At 37.2% G+C, this 18443-nt stretch overlaps 1 protein-coding gene across 2 annotated transcripts in view; it reads left to right on the top strand.

Moving 5' to 3' along the window:
* MIA2 (MIA SH3 domain ER export factor 2) overlaps positions 1-17959 on the top strand; it is a 35018-nt gene extending 17059 nt beyond the window's left edge. Inside the window, exons 14-30 of one of the 2 annotated variants that reach the window (XM_083863653.1) lie at positions 1586-1708; positions 2266-2389; positions 2814-2867; positions 3208-3254; positions 3441-3531; positions 4745-4883; positions 6504-6605; positions 7940-8000; positions 8310-8345; positions 9261-9328; positions 10000-10082; positions 10441-10572; positions 12098-12250; positions 13601-13732; positions 16129-16205; positions 16596-16830; positions 17642-17959. In XM_083863653.1, the coding sequence (XP_083719779.1) occupies positions 1586-1708; positions 2266-2389; positions 2814-2867; positions 3208-3254; positions 3441-3531; positions 4745-4883; positions 6504-6605; positions 7940-8000; positions 8310-8345; positions 9261-9328; positions 10000-10082; positions 10441-10572; positions 12098-12250; positions 13601-13732; positions 16129-16205; positions 16596-16830; positions 17642-17790 (1806 nt within the window). In that variant the 3' untranslated portion in view covers positions 17791-17959. The remainder of the gene's footprint in view (positions 1-1585; positions 1709-2265; positions 2390-2813; positions 2868-3207; positions 3255-3440; positions 3532-4744; positions 4884-6503; positions 6606-7939; positions 8001-8309; positions 8346-9260; positions 9329-9999; positions 10083-10440; positions 10573-12097; positions 12251-13600; positions 13733-16128; positions 16206-16595; positions 16831-17641) is intronic. The other variant, XM_083863654.1, reaches the window with a different exon arrangement.
* Positions 17960-18443: the final 484 nt, after the last annotated feature.

Genomic DNA, 18443 nt, shown 5'->3' with positions numbered 1-18443 from the left:
GTAAAAATCTTCTGACACATCACAGCTTAACTTTATAAGATGTGTTGTTTCAGGTTTGTGATGTGTCAGAGAGAGGATTGGGCCTTTTAGGTTGAAGGCGGGAACTGTTAATGAACTTCTGTGCTTTGCTGGTTTTTTGGTTTGGTTTTTTTTTTTTTCTTCAGGAACATTAGAAATATATATTGCTTTAGCTCATTGCAAATCCTTGCTGTTTCTCTTTATCGTAATTCTTACAGGCGTATAAAGTCAATTTACAATGTAAATTTTTCTTCTTTTTGGTTTCATGAAGAAGGAATCTCTTAAAAGTCATCTTTTGATGATGACAATGATAAAAATAGTTTTCTATGTTTGTCTTCTAATCCTTAATACGTCGTTTGCATGATGCTGCAAATTTATACATGCCTTTTACTGTGTGGAAAGTGCAATTGTGTGCTAAGGGGCAATGTGTGTTAATTCAATTCTAGTCACATACCTTTTGTTTTGTGCCTTTTAGTTTATCTTTGATAACTAGTGTTCAGGCTTGCTTGTCTATTTGCATGGCAGTTCCCCTGTTTAATTACCATTTTCTGGTTTTATTTTTAGTATAACTGCCTGTTATGTTCTCGTTGCTCAACCTAGTTATTCTTTTCTGTACATTTACTTCTTTTAAATCAATTGCCTGTTGTGCAACTTTAAAAAGTATTTTTTGATAGACTCTTAAGCTAATTTGTTTGTACTTTACCCTATGTTGTTGTAAAGCATGTTTTGTCTTAATAGAAATTTGCATCCATTCAATTTTGTTCTCACAATGTAATTAGTTAATATGTTGCAGTGATTACTTTTAGTAGCCGGTGATGAAGTGTTCTAATCCCTTTACTCCTGTAAAAATATTTTTGTGAAATGATATTTTACTAGGGAATATCTGTAAAATGTAACCTTGGAACCTACCTATCATTTCAGATAAGCCCAGTTAATTGCAGATATGTACTAGTAGGTGTTGATTACATACAACTGTGACTGTATGTAATGGAGAAGCTTTTTTAAAGTAAAATTTTAAAATTACTTCAAGAGGTACGGAGAAGAGGAGGAAAAATAATACAGTTTTGCAAGTCACATGAATATAAATAACAGCCTAAAAGCTTCTTGTTTTCCCTTACATCTCTGACCACTTCCAAGTTGAAAAGACACAGGCACCATTTCAGAATTGTGTGTGCATATTGGAGTGTGAGTGTTTTCCGTCCATTCCCCAGTGTATGTCACTGTTACATAAATTATCTCTACTTTATATTCATTGCTATTGTCACATCAGGGTTTTTAAACTTGAGTGCAATAAACTGAACGCTTCCAATAAATGCTTAAAAATAACAACTAATTACAATGGGCAGCTGTAGCAGCTGAAGCAACTGAACTATAACAGAAGTCTTAATTTTCAACTCTTGAGGTAACTTTCTTGTTACCTTGTTTCTTATCTCTGCTAATTCTTACTGGTGGTGAGAGGTTTAAATCCTGCTTATATATAGACAATACACATAACAGACTCAGTACTATTCATCCTTGATTCTTGGTTTTGTAGACAATCACACTAATCTGGTATTTCCCTTTTCAGCTTTTACAAGAAGCTGAAGGATGGGGTGAACGACTTAGTGAACTAAATGAACAAACGAAGATGTTTGAATCATCCAAAACAGATGTAGAAGAAGTTTTGAAAAATAAAGAGAGCCAAATCAAGGTAAATTATGACATTTAGCATTTAATCAAATTATTCAGTCTGATTATAATCACAGAGTTCCAAGAAAGCCTGACAACCTCTCCTTGTCTTAATATGCCTTAGGCTGTTTTGGGCTTTTGATTGCTGTCTCTAGTCTCTAATGTCATGTTTCTGGCTAAGAAAAAAACAAGTTTGCTTAGCAGCACAATCTGATAAAGACAACTAAGGGAAAACTGTTTTTCTTCTGACAGAGTATTGGCTTTCCCCCCTGTCCCAGTTTGGGGTGTGGAACTTGGATGTATATTCTTATAGTTGTGTACCTTATGTACACAAGCCCCCCTAAAAGCATGTATGCTTAGAGCTGTCTGAAATTTCTTCGTAAGGATGTGCCTGTTGACCTGCAAGTACATACTTTGAGAGAAAAAGTATTATCAAGCATCTAGAATCCTGTATGTGGGACTGACTTAATCTACTAAGGGAACTAAATAAAGGACAGAAATCTTGGAAAGTAATTGTAACGATGACTACATTTTCATTGCTTGTATTTGTTTGTAAGGTTTTTGTGTGCTTTTTCTTAGTCACTGACACAATATATACTGAACATGAAAGACTGGAGTTCAGCAATACAAGAAGATGGTGATGCTGAGGACAACCACTGGGACACAGATATAAAGGGTGAAACAGAGAACGGAGAGCACTTAGGTATGCTTTGTGTAGTTTCCCTATTTAAATACTTAACAGATGTTTTAGAAATGACAGAACTGACCAACTTCCAGAAAAGTTGGAAGGTTGGCTTTATAGAAGTCAGATTTTTCAATCTCACCCAATGTCATTCATGTTGGACAGTTAACTGATGCTTGGACATGTCTGGAATAGCAACCTGTCCTCCTGTTTGGCACTGTGTGGCATACAGACTGTCACAGAGCAATGTAAAGACTTGGTGGTCAGTCTCTTGCAGAGTGACACTAGTGTCATTAGTGTCATTCTGCAGTATGTGCCTGTGTATTAAACAGTGATTCTGTGGCATTTCTAGGTGGGAATCTTGCTTTTATTTCTTCTTTAAGCTCCTCCCAGCAGTAGTACTGAGGGTCCTTAGAGCCTAATTTCTGCTTCCTTATCCTTACAGAGATGTTGCTTGTTGCAGGCAGTGTGGTGGCATTGTCATCTAATGGGTGTAGATGTGAGTCCCTTTAAACAGCAACACAGAAAAGCCTTTTTTCTTCCTCCTCTTTCTTGCTGCAGCTTCTTTTTGTGCTGGTGCTTATGGTTCCATAGGACACATGTCTTTGAATATTAAAGTGTGTATTCAGTCATAGTTGACTGGCAAACAAAGCACTACAATACTGGCATGTCTTCTACTCACACCCCTGCTTTTTTTTGCTCCTTTATCCTCCAGGGATGCTGTGCCTGTTGTGGTATGTTGGCATTGCTCTTGTGTAAAAGCCAAATAATAGCAGTAAACTCTGTCACAAACACTTTCATGCTTTTTATGTGACTTACTGTTCTATTCTTTCAAGCAGATGATGAGCAAAAACGAACTGTAAAGAAATTGATCTATGCTGCAAAGGTACGTGATTTTAAGAAACTTGTGGGTGGAAGAGGGGAAACTAGAGGGAATATATGTAGTTATTCTGGTAATACCAGTGTCAGAGTTCAGTATCTTTTAATGTTTCATTAGATATTTTTGTGTGCAAACACTTTCTTAATCCTGTAATCTTCTAATGTTCTCTTTTTTTTTCAATTTTGATTGTAGTTAAATGCTTGTTTAAAGACCATGGAAGCAGAAAGAGACCAAATGTATTCAAAACTATCTGATGAAAATAAAGCTAAAGAAGAACTTGCAGGTAATTAAATCTTCTTCTGCATTTAATAAGATGCTGCTTTGGTGAAATGGTGTTACAGGCTGCAAGTATTAATTCCAGTAAAGACTTAATTTAGTTTACATTAATAACTACTTGAATTTTTAAAATTAATGTTTAAGTTGCTTAACTATTTTAAATACATGATTTTAGATGTAAAGCAATCGAAGTTGCCAATTTGGTTGTATTCTGTTGGACTATTCTGTAACTATTAAGTTATAGAATCTTAAAATACAAGAGCAAAGTGATATTAATAAATAGATAATACCTCCTTTACATAATTTCTGTACATGAAACAGTGGAGTTTTAATCTAAATTTTAAAGCCATCTATTAAAAGGGTAGCTTAATTATAGTTAGTTTGTAAAGGGTGCAAGCTCAATCCTTAAAATATAAAGTATTGCATTTAGAGAATTGAACTTGAAAACATCTTGATCTGTTTCTTTTCCTTTGTTGTGTAGGACATACTGAATTAAACCTTATGAAATAAAAATCACTCGAATTTAAATTAAAACTTGTAATTAGCTATTGTTTCATAATCATAGCCAGCAGAGTAGCCATCATTTTTGAATGTAAGGCTTTGTTATTTGGGTGGTGAATGCTCTGTCAGACTGATTGTTCAGTTTCTTACAGTCCTTTAAACGTATTCCTTGTGTTAGTGACTTCTCCAAATTGACTGAAGCTCTGTGCCATAAAGATATTTAAACTTAGTTGAAGCTTTTTTACATTTCTTGAAAAGAGGCACAGGAATAGTAAATAGGAAAAGAAACATGAATTTGAGTTCAGTTTGGAAAGATGGAAGGGGGTTTGACAAATCTGAACCATTCAGCCTGTTGAGGAAGACCTTGTGGGAGTCAGACTGCAAGAGCATATGATGGTGCTAGTTTTACTCCTTTAGTCAAATAAATACAATAATAAGAGCCCTAAATGAAATCTTAGATTCTGAATTACAAAACGGAGTTGTTTTCAAACAAGTTACATGATTTGGAGCAAAGGCCTGATACACATGCAGGGCTGCACTTTGTGGCAGGTAGACAGTATAGTTGCTGGTTTCTCATTTTCTGTCATATATTGAAATATACTGACTTTATATCTTATATGTTATTAAATCAACATAAGATCAAAGGTTTTTACAGACTTTTTGTGTGCTAAAATGTTGCCAATGTGCTATCCCAGTATAATTATCTCTAAATTTGACAGAACGCATAGAGAACCTTCAAAGCCAACAAGCTTCCTTGCAGTCTGAAAATGAACGTTTTGAAAGTGAAGTTCAAAAGCTTCAGCAGAAACTTAAAGTAATGACTGAGCTTTATCAAGAAAATGAAATGAAACTACACAGGTGCTAGTTCCTCTTCTTATATTCAATGCTTGCTGTTTGATTTGAATGTAACTCTGATTTGGAGGACTGAAAATTATTGAAAGTTTGAATATTGCTTTCCAGAAGTTGCTGAATTGTGAAAACAATTTATGACACTTTCATGTACATTTATGATTGCAGTAGTTTTATAGGAACTGTTTCCATGAAACAATTCATTTTAGGACTTTTCCACAAGGAAGTACAGAAAACAAGAAGCAACAGATCTATGGAAATAAGGCAGTTAAAGTGGGAAAGCTTGATTATTTTTTCTTTAATTAATTTATTATATGATGTAATACATGTGTCAAAGTTGCTGAGAGAATCAGTAGGTGTTTTAACTTCAAGATGTATTTTACTTACTGAAAAGAGGAATGTCAGAGAAATGATGAGATATATATAAAACTAAACTTAAAACATAGGCAAGCTCTTGTTGGTAAGCAACATAGAACCCTTGTTAATCAGGCTTTCCTCACCAAGAAAACCAGAATAGGAAGGCTGTACTATCTGCCTCAAGTCAGAGTGTTAGTGGGGATTATGATTATTGATTGAAATCAGAAATATGTTTAGGACTAGAAATTAAAGTTGGTCCAGGGCATGTAGTAACCTTCAGGAGTGTGTGTGTGTGTGTGGCAGCAGGGTGCATCACTTTAGGGCATGATGGTAAAATTACAGTTTTACTAATCAGAAATCATTTCTTCAGAGCACAGGCATAATCTTGAAGGCAGCAAGAGAATCAGCACAAGACTAGATCCTGTACTGAGCAGTGTGCAGGACCTTTTTGAAGTATTACTTCCAGTAATCTACTTTGTAGTATATATATTTGTGTAGATATTTAGCATCTTTGTAGATGCAACAAATCCTAGAAATTACTGCATTAGTATTTTGATTTTTAAAAAAGAACAGGAAGGGACTGGGAAGGAACCTGTTAAAAAGAAGATACAATAAGCAGGCTGAAAGCAGACAGTGTAGATGGTATTTAAAAATAACCTCACTAAAAGTCAGCAAGTGTACGCTGCTTATCAAAGAATTTTAGAAAAGCCAAAAAGGAGGGGGGAGAAGCTGGTGGGGTGATGTAGCAGCACAAAAAAGACTAAGAATTAAGGCATCTTCTAAAAACTGTGTCTGTTCAAGCAGGGGAAATGAAAAAGTAGGAGAAGATTAAATAGAAATTTAAATCACGTTCACAAGATCCATGATTTAGACAGGATGATTGCTAAGAACTGCTGTTTGCAGGAGAATGACCATTTTATCCAGTCAGGGCTGTATGCATCAGTGGTATCCATGTGTGTTCTGCAGAACCACCTTGTGCATAATCTGTGGACTGGAGTACAGAGTTTTCTCCTCTGTAGTGCCCAATAAGGCATAAGGATAAAATAGAGGCACCTGCAAAGACTTTTTTTTTTTTTTTTTTTTTTTTTTTTTTTTTTTAATAGCAGGTAACCATCTTTTTTTCCTCTAGAAAATAATTTTTAGAAAATACCAGGACAAATCACTGACCATTATTTTAGTTTGGGTTTTAGTTTGTTTGATATGATTTGTGGCTGCTTTTAAAACTGCTGCCTCGGAACACAATTAACCACAGTTTTTGAATTTTGTTAAAAGGAAGTTGACAGTAGAAGAGAGGGAACGTCTACAGAAGGAGGAAAAGCTTTCTAAAGTAGATGAAAAAATTATTCATGCTGCTGAAGAACTTAACAGCTACAGGTAATTGCAGATTTTAGTTGCTGTAATCACTTGTTCCAAAGTGAAGAAAGAGCAATAGAGAATTAAAAAAATACAGCATAAGCAAATGTATTTTCTTCCAGTTTCTTTGTGGTGTGTGTGTATTAGATGCTAGTTTGTGTCTAATAATACAGACTAAGGGTGGTTTTACTTTGTTAAATCATTTGGGTGTTGAAGATTGTGGCAAGTTCTCTTCCATTAAAATCCTAATTGTACTGATACATCAGCTTTAATGGTGTGGTAGAAGTGGATCTGTAATCTGAGATGAGAGATCTGATCTCTAATTTGTTCCCCTTACTGAACGAAGCTAAAAATACAAAGTTAAGAGGATGTTGTGAAGTAAATGGAATGTTCAGTTTCCCTACAGAGCTAACATTTATGCTGTATAGTTACAATATTCTATTTCTGTATCTCCAAGCTTGTCACATAGTCCTGTTGCTTAGAAATTCTTTACTAAAATATTGTCGTGGGTGAATACTTGCTGTAGCTGTTTTTTAACTGCTTTGCTCTGGTTTTTGTTACACCAGCTGTGTACCTCTGGGTTTTTTCTGCATTTTCTCTAACTTTGGCATAATTTTTCAATATGTAATGTATATTTGCCATTTTACTTCCGTGTTTATGGGAGTATTAGGCCTAACAATAGTGATGAATGCTTCCTGAAGAGTTAATTAGATGAATTCTTTCTTGTGGACATTCTTCAGTATTCATACAGGAAGACAAAGTTCACTCTTCTTGATTTATTCAGAACATGGATTTTGTAGGCATCCTAATTTAAAAGGGACTATTAATATTGCAAATTGAGTATAACCAAGCAATGTCTGTGTCTTTGGCCCACCTGCTGAGAGAGTGTAGAACCTAGAGAGGCCATGCACAGGGCAGCTGGCAGCAAAGGTGGCATCATACCTGTGCTCTTGCAGTAACTTCAGTGCAGGTGACTGTCCCTCAGGACTGACTGGTAGCCTGTGACAGTGTGGTGCTCCAGCCACACCAGTTCCTGTGCTGAGCTGGGTGAGGCTGGCTGGTAGGGCATGTGAGAAAGGATAACCTTTATGTTGGAAACATCACAATCAAAGCTGGGGGTGTGTTGGGGTTTGGGTTCTGTTCTCTTGTTTACATCCCTGTCTGCAGTAACGTAAGACCTAGAATTTCCCCTGTTAGTATAATTTTTTATATCCCATGGGCATAAGTGACAATACTGTCTTTTGGATTAAAAAAAAAAAATCTTAATTTCACCTTGTGGCTACTGTTGAGTTTATCGTATTCAAAACTTTCCTGCACATTTCATGACAATATCATAAATGCTCATTTTGTTACAGAGAGCGAGCAAAGGATCTTGAAGAAGAGCTGGAGAGAACCATTCGTTCTTACGAGAATCAGGTATTTTGTGCTTTGTGACAACGTCATGCCAGTAGGAGGGATGTTAGTGTGACTGGAATATCACTTACTGTTGGTTTGTGGCTTGGCTTTCTTGGGTGTCTAATTTTGCCACCCCTCCCTCTTCTTAATGTCATCTGGTTCTGACTGACATGATTTCATAGCAAAGATCACCAGATAACTTTTTTGAAAAGTTGAAATTTCAGTTTAGGCATCTCTTTTATTAATTACTCACACACATTAAATTTATAAAAAAGACCATATAATCATAAGTTTGGGTGTTTAGATGAATAATGAATCTCTCTTTCACAGATTACTTCACATGAGAAGAAAGCTCATGATAATTGGGTAAGTTTCAAATACTGAATTTTCCCTGTTTTCTGCATCTTCATTTTTCATTATTCAAAAAGTTTGCGTTATCACTTTTTGGTTCTTACTAAAAACAGATCATCAAAATTATCTCTAACCTTTCACTTAAACATACAGATTTCTTGCAGAAATACACAAAAGCATGTTAAAAATACTTATATAAAACAGTTGGAAAAATTAAGCTGGATACTTATGAACACAGAAGAATGATAATCTTATATCATTTGTTATAGCAATAAATCTGCTAGAAGAACATGACACCATATAACAAATGTGTGACATTTTGCTAATAATGAAAGCTTTGGCTTTGTTTCAATGCCATTTTGGTATTTTCTTTGAATGTACTTAATTTCTTTTATCTAGAAGTAGAAGACCTTATGTCCTGTGAGAACAGAATGTTCTACTGACAGCTTCCTAAGAGTGTTTCTACAAAATCCATTTTTGCCTTTTTTTTCCAAACAGGAAAATTTAAAGTATCTCCTGACTAATATGTTCTTCACTTTATAGAACGTCTGAGATAAAATCCTGCTAAAAGCTGTGCTTTGTTGTCGTAAAGATTTTATCTATCTCATTTTAAAATGAAACATTCTTACATAGAATTTGAGACTTTAAATCTTCTCTAGATGCTTCAAAGCAGCTATAGCCAGAGAATTCAATCTCTGAAGTTTTAAGGACCTGCAGGGAAAGCCTTATCATTCCTCAAACATTTGGGTTTTAGAGCTGCTTATATCATTTGTTGACATATGTGGGGCTCCATACATGAGTTATATCTTGTGAAAATGCAATCTATACACTTCACATAGAATGTCTTGGACCTAGGAATTGTCATATTTATGAAGCATTTAATCAAAAAATAGCAGTATCTAAGCATCTGCTTTTTGTCCTTTCCCAAAGCTGACAGCCCGAGCAGCTGAAAGACACCTCAGTGATATAAAAAAAGAAAATGCACATAACAGACAAAAGTAAGTGCAGTTCTTATCTATTCCTAAGCAAATGCAGTTTGGCATGTGTTGGATTTATGCAGTTTGATGTTTTCTGTTAATGTGTTGTGGCCCCAGCCACAGCATAGAGATCACAGTGCTCGAGTTCTGAAAGAAAGGGAGTCACTTGAGCTTTCCTGTAATTATGACATGCAAGAAAGTAAGAACTTAGGAACTATGTGAAGTATTTAAATACTTCAGCAAAGAAGCAGAATGTAGTACTAGAACACAAATATTAAGAGGGAGGTTTTGTTTGGTTTTTTGTTTAAGTATGTATCAAGCAGATGTCATGGTTATCTTGTGATTTTACAGCTTATCTCAGAAGCTACTGCTGAACTAATGGTGGGTAGTAGTTGAGAGGAACTTCCAGGGGTGAGTTTAACTAATACTTGGAGTGCAGTTAGAGTGATGTCATACTAGGAATCTGGTATCTGAAATGCAACTTCAGCATTACAGTTTAAACACAGCAGCATAGAGAAATACTTTAAGGCATTTTTAAGTTCAGAGCACTGTGACATCCTTTGTCTTATTTATTTAGGGAATAAAATACCTTGCTTCATTAACTAGTTAGGTAGAAAGCCTGGCAGTAAACAGTGTAGCCTGGTAAAGCTTTTGCATTTCTTGGTCACTTACTATTTGTTGTCTCTTTGCAGATTAACTGAAGCAGAATTTAAACTTGAACTTTTAGAAAAAGACCCTTATGCTCTTGATATTCCACTGAGACCATTTGGCAGAGGTACAGTATTGAATTGTAAAATAGAGCCTAATTCTTTTGGTTTATGGTTTTGTTTCCCAAGACCACACATATTTAATTGTTTGAAAACTATCTTGGCCATGTGTATGTACAAATACCAGTCATTCAAAAAAAAATAATTGGGTCATAAGTGACTCTAGGTCATGTCTAGTATTTTGTTGAAACTAAGAGCATTTGTAGTATTGATGAGAGTAGACTGGGAATATGTTACACATGGTAATGAGAGCACAATTTTCATTTTAGTTACACAGTTTAGTTTTTAACTTCACCTGAGAAGTTATTTATACATTTTGTTAAACTAAGTATTGTGAACTTGAGTATTTTGTTTTAACTGTTCCAGAGCATTCCCCATATGGACCCTCACCAATGGGCCGGCCTTCATCTGAAACAAGAGCTTTTCTTTCCCCTCCAACTTTGTTGGAGGGTCCTTTAAGGCTTTCACCTATGCTTCCAGGTGGAGGAGGAGGAAGAGGTACAATTCTTAAACTTGAAAATTTATCTATTCTGGATTTCTCTCTCCTCTCCTATAAACCTGTCACACCTTTTCCTCTTGTTAGTGACAAAAAGTATTAAAACAACCAATTCAACATCAACAGTTGGTTGAACAAACTCTTCCTGTTTTTCAACTTCCTTCTAAAGCTGTTTAATGTGTAACTGTACAATTGGAAATCTAGTTTTTATTGGTAGGTTGGTCAGTGGATTCATTTTAGAAGCAAGCATAAATTAAGAAAAAAGTCAGACTTAGCTGTTGTCTTTTATTTCTTGGACAGATGAGGTTCTGCTGAAATAAGTAAGATTTTAAAGTAAAAGGGAGTCTTAGTTTTCTGAAGAAAGAATACTGCCCCTTTCATCTCATTGGCCTGCAGTCCATGAGAGAATGTTGTCAAAAACATGAGGCAGTTTTATTGGTGGTTGTGGTATTAGAAAGTTACTGCTTCAGTAAATTGTTTCTCTTCCCTTTGTTCTAAATTCGAAGCAGCCATCATACATGGAGAGTGTTTCTTCTCTACTGATAGAAGGGACCAGGAAGTTTGTGTGTGAGGAATATAATTCAGAGATTGAGGAGTAGGTGACAGTAAGCTGTGGTGGCATGGGTTGTAAGGGAAGAAAAATATCCTCCATTCATACTTCATATGTTGATGGAAGCAGTGTAGGTAAATGCTAGAGTGAAGTTCAGCATCTGTTACAGGTAATAAAGAAGCTACTGTTTAATTTATTTTTACCATTACACCCACTGAAGCCTTACTTAATTAGTGAGAAGTATGCCCAAATTTCTCTTCTATAAGGATTTCAATAAGTGCAATTGTAGTACTTATCTCAGAGTGCACAAGACACACAATGGCTTCGAGTTTTAGGTTGACTTTTAGTACGGAGAATTAGAGAATGATAGCAGAATTCAGTATTTCTCTAATTTTTCAGACCCAGTCTGTTTTAGAGCAAGCTTGCAATCTAAAATCACTAATTTTTACAGTTTTTATTGCACTTGATTATGTGTTGACCTGGCCTTAGAGGTTTTTCTTTTGTCTGGTTTGGATTTTTTGGTTTAGATTTTTCTTCTTCTTGAATAAAGAATTAGAACCAGAAGAGTGTTGAATGCAGATGGGTGTTTGTTAATACCACTGTTAACTCTCTCAGCATGCTAACTGTTAGCAGCAGGTTTTTTATCACTGAGAAGACTATTTATCATGAGGGTACTGGTTTCTGGTTCAAATCAACTGAAACTTGTAAAATTGTTAGTTTTTTCAAAAGCATTGCAGGTCCTCTGTGTTGTGCTGTTACTGAACTAAAACCTTTTCATTGCACACCTGTGAACACTTCTCATAGGCGTAACTGGTCCTTAGCAAACAGCTGGAGAGTCCTGTGGAGCCGTGAGCCTCGTGTGTCTTGACAGTGTTGGCATCCCATGATTTGTTTCACTATTTCCAGACTGAATGAGGAAAGCCATAGCAGAGGATTTAAAACACAAGGGGGAATAACTGCTCAGTTTCTTTGATTAGGATCCAGAGGACCAACTGTCATGTATGAAGCTGGAAGTGAAAGAGGAGAGCTGAATTCTGATAGACTAACTGATCCCCACAGACCACCATCAGATACTGGATCCCTGTCTCCTCCTTGGGAAAGAGAACGCAGGATAGTTCTGCCTCCACCAGGTAAAAACTCAGCTTAGCTACTGTATCCATGGAAAAGAGGAGTTACTGACTTAGTGTCTATATATTTAACTATTTGGGGTTTAAAAATATTAAATGTTTTCTTGGACCTGCAAGTGCAACTGAAGTGGTTTTTTTTGATAGTAGTTTTCTCCTCTTCTTGAACAGTGTGGCTCACTTGCTCTTCTCTGCTATCTTTTGAGTATATATTGGTATTACCAAGGGACAATCAACTGTTTGGTTTCATCATTTGACTGGGAGTTTGTTTAGTGCATTAAAAGACCTGTCTGGCTGGATAGTTAATAAGAGATTTAAGAAGTAAAAAGTTCTAATTTATTTAAATAAAACTAGGTAATGTGTTAAATACTATTTTTAAAAAAACCCTGCATTTATATTAATAGTACAGAAGTACCATGGTATGTTCATCCTGTCTGGCACATGTTTTCCTATTGATACTGTCTCTTCAATGATTAACAGCAGCAAAAATCAGTCTTCACCCTCACTTCTAAAGCTAAACATCTGTATTGCACATTTCCACTCAGAGAAGGCAGAGATGAGTTAAGAGTATTCTGCTATGTCTCAAGTAAAAACTGGGGGGGATGGACAACCTTCCTGGATACATGTAATAAAGAAGAGAAAACGTTACAAGTTTAGAAAAATAAACATTTAGGTAATGTAGACAGATTAAGGTACCTCATTTATTATTGCAGCAAGCAATACACATCTGTGTGAAAGCCTGGTGGTAGAACTCAAGGTCCTCTCAGGATGCAGTTTCTCATCTGACAGGTCTGGTCTGTTGACAGAATACTGCAGAGAGGTAGTCTGGTTTCCTTGGCCTTTCCTTCGTGTTCTTAGCTCACCTTTGCCCTTGGATCTCACTGATACAGTTTGTCTTGTTGCTGCATGCTGGATTGCTAGATCTGATCCCAGCAAGTTGGTGGAAACATATTACAGCACTATGAAACATAATGGAAAACAGCATTCTTACCTAAGAATGGCTTAAAATGTATAGTACCTTATTTTGTCTTTGATCTTCTTTGTTGGCTGAGCCTTTGTTTCAAGGCCCTACTGTTTATAATTTAGGCAGTCATAGCTTTCAAAATTCTGCTGTATGTTAAACCAAAAATCAATGAACTTTCTCTTTTGCAGCTCTTTAGAAACATAAGCTATTGGGTTATTCTTGGTGGGATTCCTCTGGGTTATTTAAGATATATTTGCTCACCCTGATTAATGGACACTTTGTATATTTACAAGAGTATAAGATAGCCAGAGAATCATTCTGGTCTAAACTTGTGTGGAATGGAAGGAATAAATCTTCACAGATCTGTTTTTTGTGATTTCTTCAATGTTTAGGTGAGCCTTATGCTGATCCAGTTCTTCCTGCTCGAAGACAGGAAAGGTTTTTCCCTAATCCTCCAACTACTGGAAGACTTTCTGGACCAGCAGAACTACGGACTTACAATATGCAGTCTTTTGATAAAACAGGTGGGAATAGCTTCCATGATGCTCTGAAATGGAAAATCCTAGTGTAAGCTGACCATGCATGGCAAGCTGTGGCAAGAGGACAGGTTTTTAGCTACTACAGACCTGAAGTTCCATTGTGTAAGAAACATTTTAACACTTGCTAGCCTTGATGCAGCCACTCCCTGTTGGACCAATAGCCCTCCTTGCTGTCAGGCAGGGATTCTGTGAATGGCAGTCTTGAGGTATTTTTTTGGTCTACCCTTACTGTTCTGTATGTTAACCACTTCTAATTGTTTAAGAGTCTGTTTTGGTCCCTCTCATGAGGCTCATCACAGCATTAAAACATCACAAATCCATACTTGGATTTCCATGCCTCATTTGGCAAAGTTAGAAAGGGTTAGACTCACAGAGAATGGAACAGAAACAGCCAACCCTTCAAGTGTCCACTGGCTTGATGCACGGAGATAAAAGGTGCTGAGGGCTCTTCCTTCAAACTGTTGACCATAGTGGCAGCTTTTTGTAGTTCACAGTGCAGTTGCCCCCAGTTTAATCACAACTTCCACTATCCCACTAGTTTCAAATTGGCTGATTATGTACATTTTAGTTTCTGATGCTTGGCAACTGCCAGAAGCTCATAGGCAAAGTTTTGGTCACTGATACCTTATCACTGACAGTTTAAGAGCTTAATACTTACTAAGCAATTTCCATCTTTATGTAGTGGCCTGGTAAGTCACATGTGTCTGATTCCTCAGTGAAGTGAAGCCATTAAATTCCCAACAGAAACTTCACCACCCAGGACTCAGTTACTGACAGGATTAGTAGGAAGTTACCATCTCCCTTGCACCATTTCTGCCCAGAGGAGACAGAATCTTTGCCTACTTGGTGTCACAGTGTGAGAACTGCAAATGCTGAATTTAGTTTCAGGTTGAAGGTTCAGGTTTCAAAGGGAAGTGTTCTTTACTGGAAGTCAGTTCTATCCCTGTGCAGTTACTGACCTTCCCTCTTTCCCAAGCCTTCTGTCAGTTTCACTTCTGCTTTCTCTCACTTCTGCTTTCTAATACTTCATGTTCCACTGAGGTCTTTCATCAAGCACCTGGCTGCTGACTGAAGGACAGGGGAGGTGCACTGTCTTTGCACGTTTTTATGCATCCTTTTTTATGCCTTTCCTCAGTCACTGCCAAGAAACAATTTATTTTTTTAAACGTTGTATTCAGTTATTGGGCAATTCCAAACCTAGTGAACGGAAACAGAGTTTTGGATAACCCCAAAAAACCTCTTCAATTAAAAAACAAACCACCGAAAACCAGCCCATCCAGCACATCTGACCTCAGAACAGCAGAGTACCGAAATCAAGGCTCCCACTCGTTAGAGTTAACAAGTTAGACTTCTTAGGAAGATGATCAAAATGTTATTTAAAGTGAACAAAATAATAAAGATTTTCCTAAGTTGGGGTGAAAACTATAAAAACTTTTCACTTGAGAAGGTACCTGGAGCAGGAAATTTTTTGTTAGAAAGAAGAGTTAAAGGTTCACAGAGTTTATGAAGAACTTCATAAGGATCTAAAATGGAAAGAGTTATGCAGCATAAATATCAAGGCATGAATATTCTGTATGACATAGGAGTTGAAATGTTTTAGATTAAGTAACAGTATCATCAGCAAGGCAGGGCCTGCTTGAAATGACAAGTAATTTAGAGTTTTTGAAAAGTCCTGTCTGTTCATTGAGGAAAAAAAGCTTTGTTTGCTTTCAAGGAGTAGAAATACAACAGGCACATACAAATTCTGTCACTAGTTAGAAGTCTTGTTTTGGTTTATTGTTTTGTTTTTTAGTATAATCATCTCTATTCAAGCTGAAGCGTAAGAAAGCAATATTTTTCAAATCCCAGGTTTGAGATGTTTGTTTGTTTAAAGAAAGTGTATTTAGTATATTTATATCTAATCTGATTCTACTCTCTGACAATTACCTTTAATAATTTTCTCCAGTTATTATTGAAAATACTTGTTCCCAGCAAAGTTTAAAAGTAAAACCACTGAAGTTTCTATTTATCTCTTTACTTATAAAGTAAATAAGGCAAATGAGAGGAGGAAGATGATGATGGTTCTTATTGTTTCTGACTGCTCATCCAAAACTGATGTAGTTCTAGAAGTCTCTTTAATACTTGTCAGCCAAGGAGGGAATTGGTTTTTGTCATACTTGAATAGGATTGGTGTCAAGCTCTGTGCCAAGAGCATATCATAGCACAGCCATTCCCAGCATGGGTCTTACTGAAAAAATAAACTATTAGTCAGAGGGGGGAAATGGAACTACTGCTTGCTGTTGGTTTTGTTGCCAATCTGTCCTCTTTTCAGAAAAAAAATACTGAAAGTGGTGGAGAGAAAGAGATCAGCACTGAATAACTTTTTTAACTTCTGCATACAGATGGGCAGACATCTTCAGAACATAGTCCACAAACAGAACCAAGTGGAGATGGGATGAAGGATCATTCTAATCTTAGTGTAAGTAGCTAAGGAGAGGCTTGATTCAAAGAAATTTTCTGCAAAAAAACATAGAAACATTTGCCTGTAGTTCATTAGTCACATTATATTGCACTCTTCAGTGCAAATTATAAAATTATATGGTTACTGTATCACAACACATTGTCTTGTGAATTACTTTGATGTATTACTAATATAATCCCTGTTGAAAATTAATTCTATCCCAAAAGATGAAACTATGGTCGAGCAGATGGTCAGTACACATAGATAGCCTTGCTCAGGCTGCAGCTAAGGCAGAGTTTGAACTAGCTCTTAGCTATTGTCACACCTACATGAAAGTGGGCCTGACGGGACTGGAGATGTTCCCTTCTCTTTCCCTCCACTAACTTCCCTGGTTTCCTTGCATTGCAGAACTCGCTCCCTGATCAGTCGCTGGCACCTGAAAGTGAAGCTGTCAGTTCAGGGTTTGCACCCCCACCTTTCCCTCCAGTCAGACCTCCACTGATGCCTGTGGATCCTAGAGCACCGCCAGTACCTTTCATGAGACGAGGACCTTCTTTTCCTCCCCCTCCTCCTGCTGGCATGTATGGGCCACGGGAATGCTTTCCAGTACGAGACTTCGGGCCTCCACGCCCTCCACTGCCAAGTACGTGGCTTTAGCCAGCATTTGTTTTGTGGTGATGAACACGAGTGCTTTGTGCAGGTAGCGAGCTACCACAGGGAGTAGACGTGTACATATCTGCACACACTGCTGCTTAATTCAGCTAACAGGGAGCATCTTTTCTGATTAAGGTTCATTGTGTTGTGCACTTCCTTTTTCACAACAGCTCATCTTGATCTTTCTGCAAATACTAGCTTTGGCTGGAAAATACACCTGCATGTACTGTTCAGCATTTAAAGGATTTGTTTTGGGGGGTAGGAGAGAAAGTAGGTGGTTACATTAATCCTTTTCTTCCTATGAAATCCCATCTTACACAAATCCTCAAAGTTTCATCCTGTGGCTCTGAGGTGCGCTGGTGCGCCTCAAAGGGACAGTCCCAAAACAACTGTTTTCCCTTGGAGTTTGCATGACTGAAGCAAGGTGTGAGTATCAGACTGCAGGACTTCTTTCTGACTCTTGCTCTTCTCCGAGTATGTGTGAAGAACTAAGCCAGTTATCTGCCAAATTCTGTAAGGTGAGGAGTGGCACGTAACGGTTGCTGTGGCAGACTAAAGGGGATGTTGGCAGCAGCAGCCCAGCAGCTGGCAGTGCCTGGCTGCTGCATTGAGACTGTTGCAGGTAACTACTGAAAAAATGATAGTTTTGCCCTCCTCTTCCCTGGCATCTGTGTCTCTTTGGATCCTGGCATGACATCTAGTTAGATAGGCCTAGCTGAGCAGTAAGACAGCAAGAGGAGCAGGTGTACATGTTTACTGTTGTGCTTGATATTAACTGGATTACTCTGATTCTCTCACAGTAAGAAATCCATTTCCAATGAGACCTTATCCTCACTATCCACCTCAACGACCTGGATTTTTGCCTCCAGCACCTCCTCCTGAAAATAGAGTTGAACCATCTCAGTCAAACCCATCATCTCTAGAACCAGAACCACAGCAGGAGACTTGACAGTCATTTGGGGAATGTCCTGAACCAGTTTTGTGCTCTCCTACTGGCATTTTTCCTTATGTTAAGTAACCATTGTTACTTAGGTCTACACAAACTACTTTGCTCAAATTGAAGCTTAATAGGGAAAATTCTCAGGATAGTATTTTGTAAATAAAGAATTAAATACCTATGATTATTGTGAATAAGTGATTTCCATTGTACAATAGTCATTTTAAATTAAATATTTCTAACTGGAGTAGTCTCTTCAGAGGTGTACAAAATTAAATCATGTGTACCTTACTGTAAAAGTCCAGCTGCTTTGTGCTGGTTGAGCTGTACAGAGTCTCTCTGCATGCCAAAAGTGATGCTTGCTGCTTTATGAATAGGCTGTGAAAACAAATGGAACCAGCTAATAAAAATCTACAGAAAATGAAAGCAATGTCACTGGTAACATGGTCTAATAGATAGGTGGAGATGAATAACCATGATTCTCCACCTGAGTCCTCTCTGTTAATGGCCTCATAGGTGATCATGTCTCAGGCTCTACACTGTGGCAGTGCTCCTGCCACAACACTAAGGGGGCAGCAAAAGAGCTGAGCAACTTGACCATCACTCTTCAAAAGCTGGAGTGGAGTAGTGTTCATTGAAGATGTGTACAGGGGGGTTTTATGACC

This window comes from Zosterops lateralis (assembly GCF_965231275.1).
Source record: "Zosterops lateralis genome assembly, chromosome: 6".
Taxonomy (NCBI): Eukaryota; Metazoa; Chordata; class Aves; order Passeriformes; family Zosteropidae; genus Zosterops; species Zosterops lateralis.
This window is presented reverse-complemented; position numbering and strand designations above follow the sequence as displayed.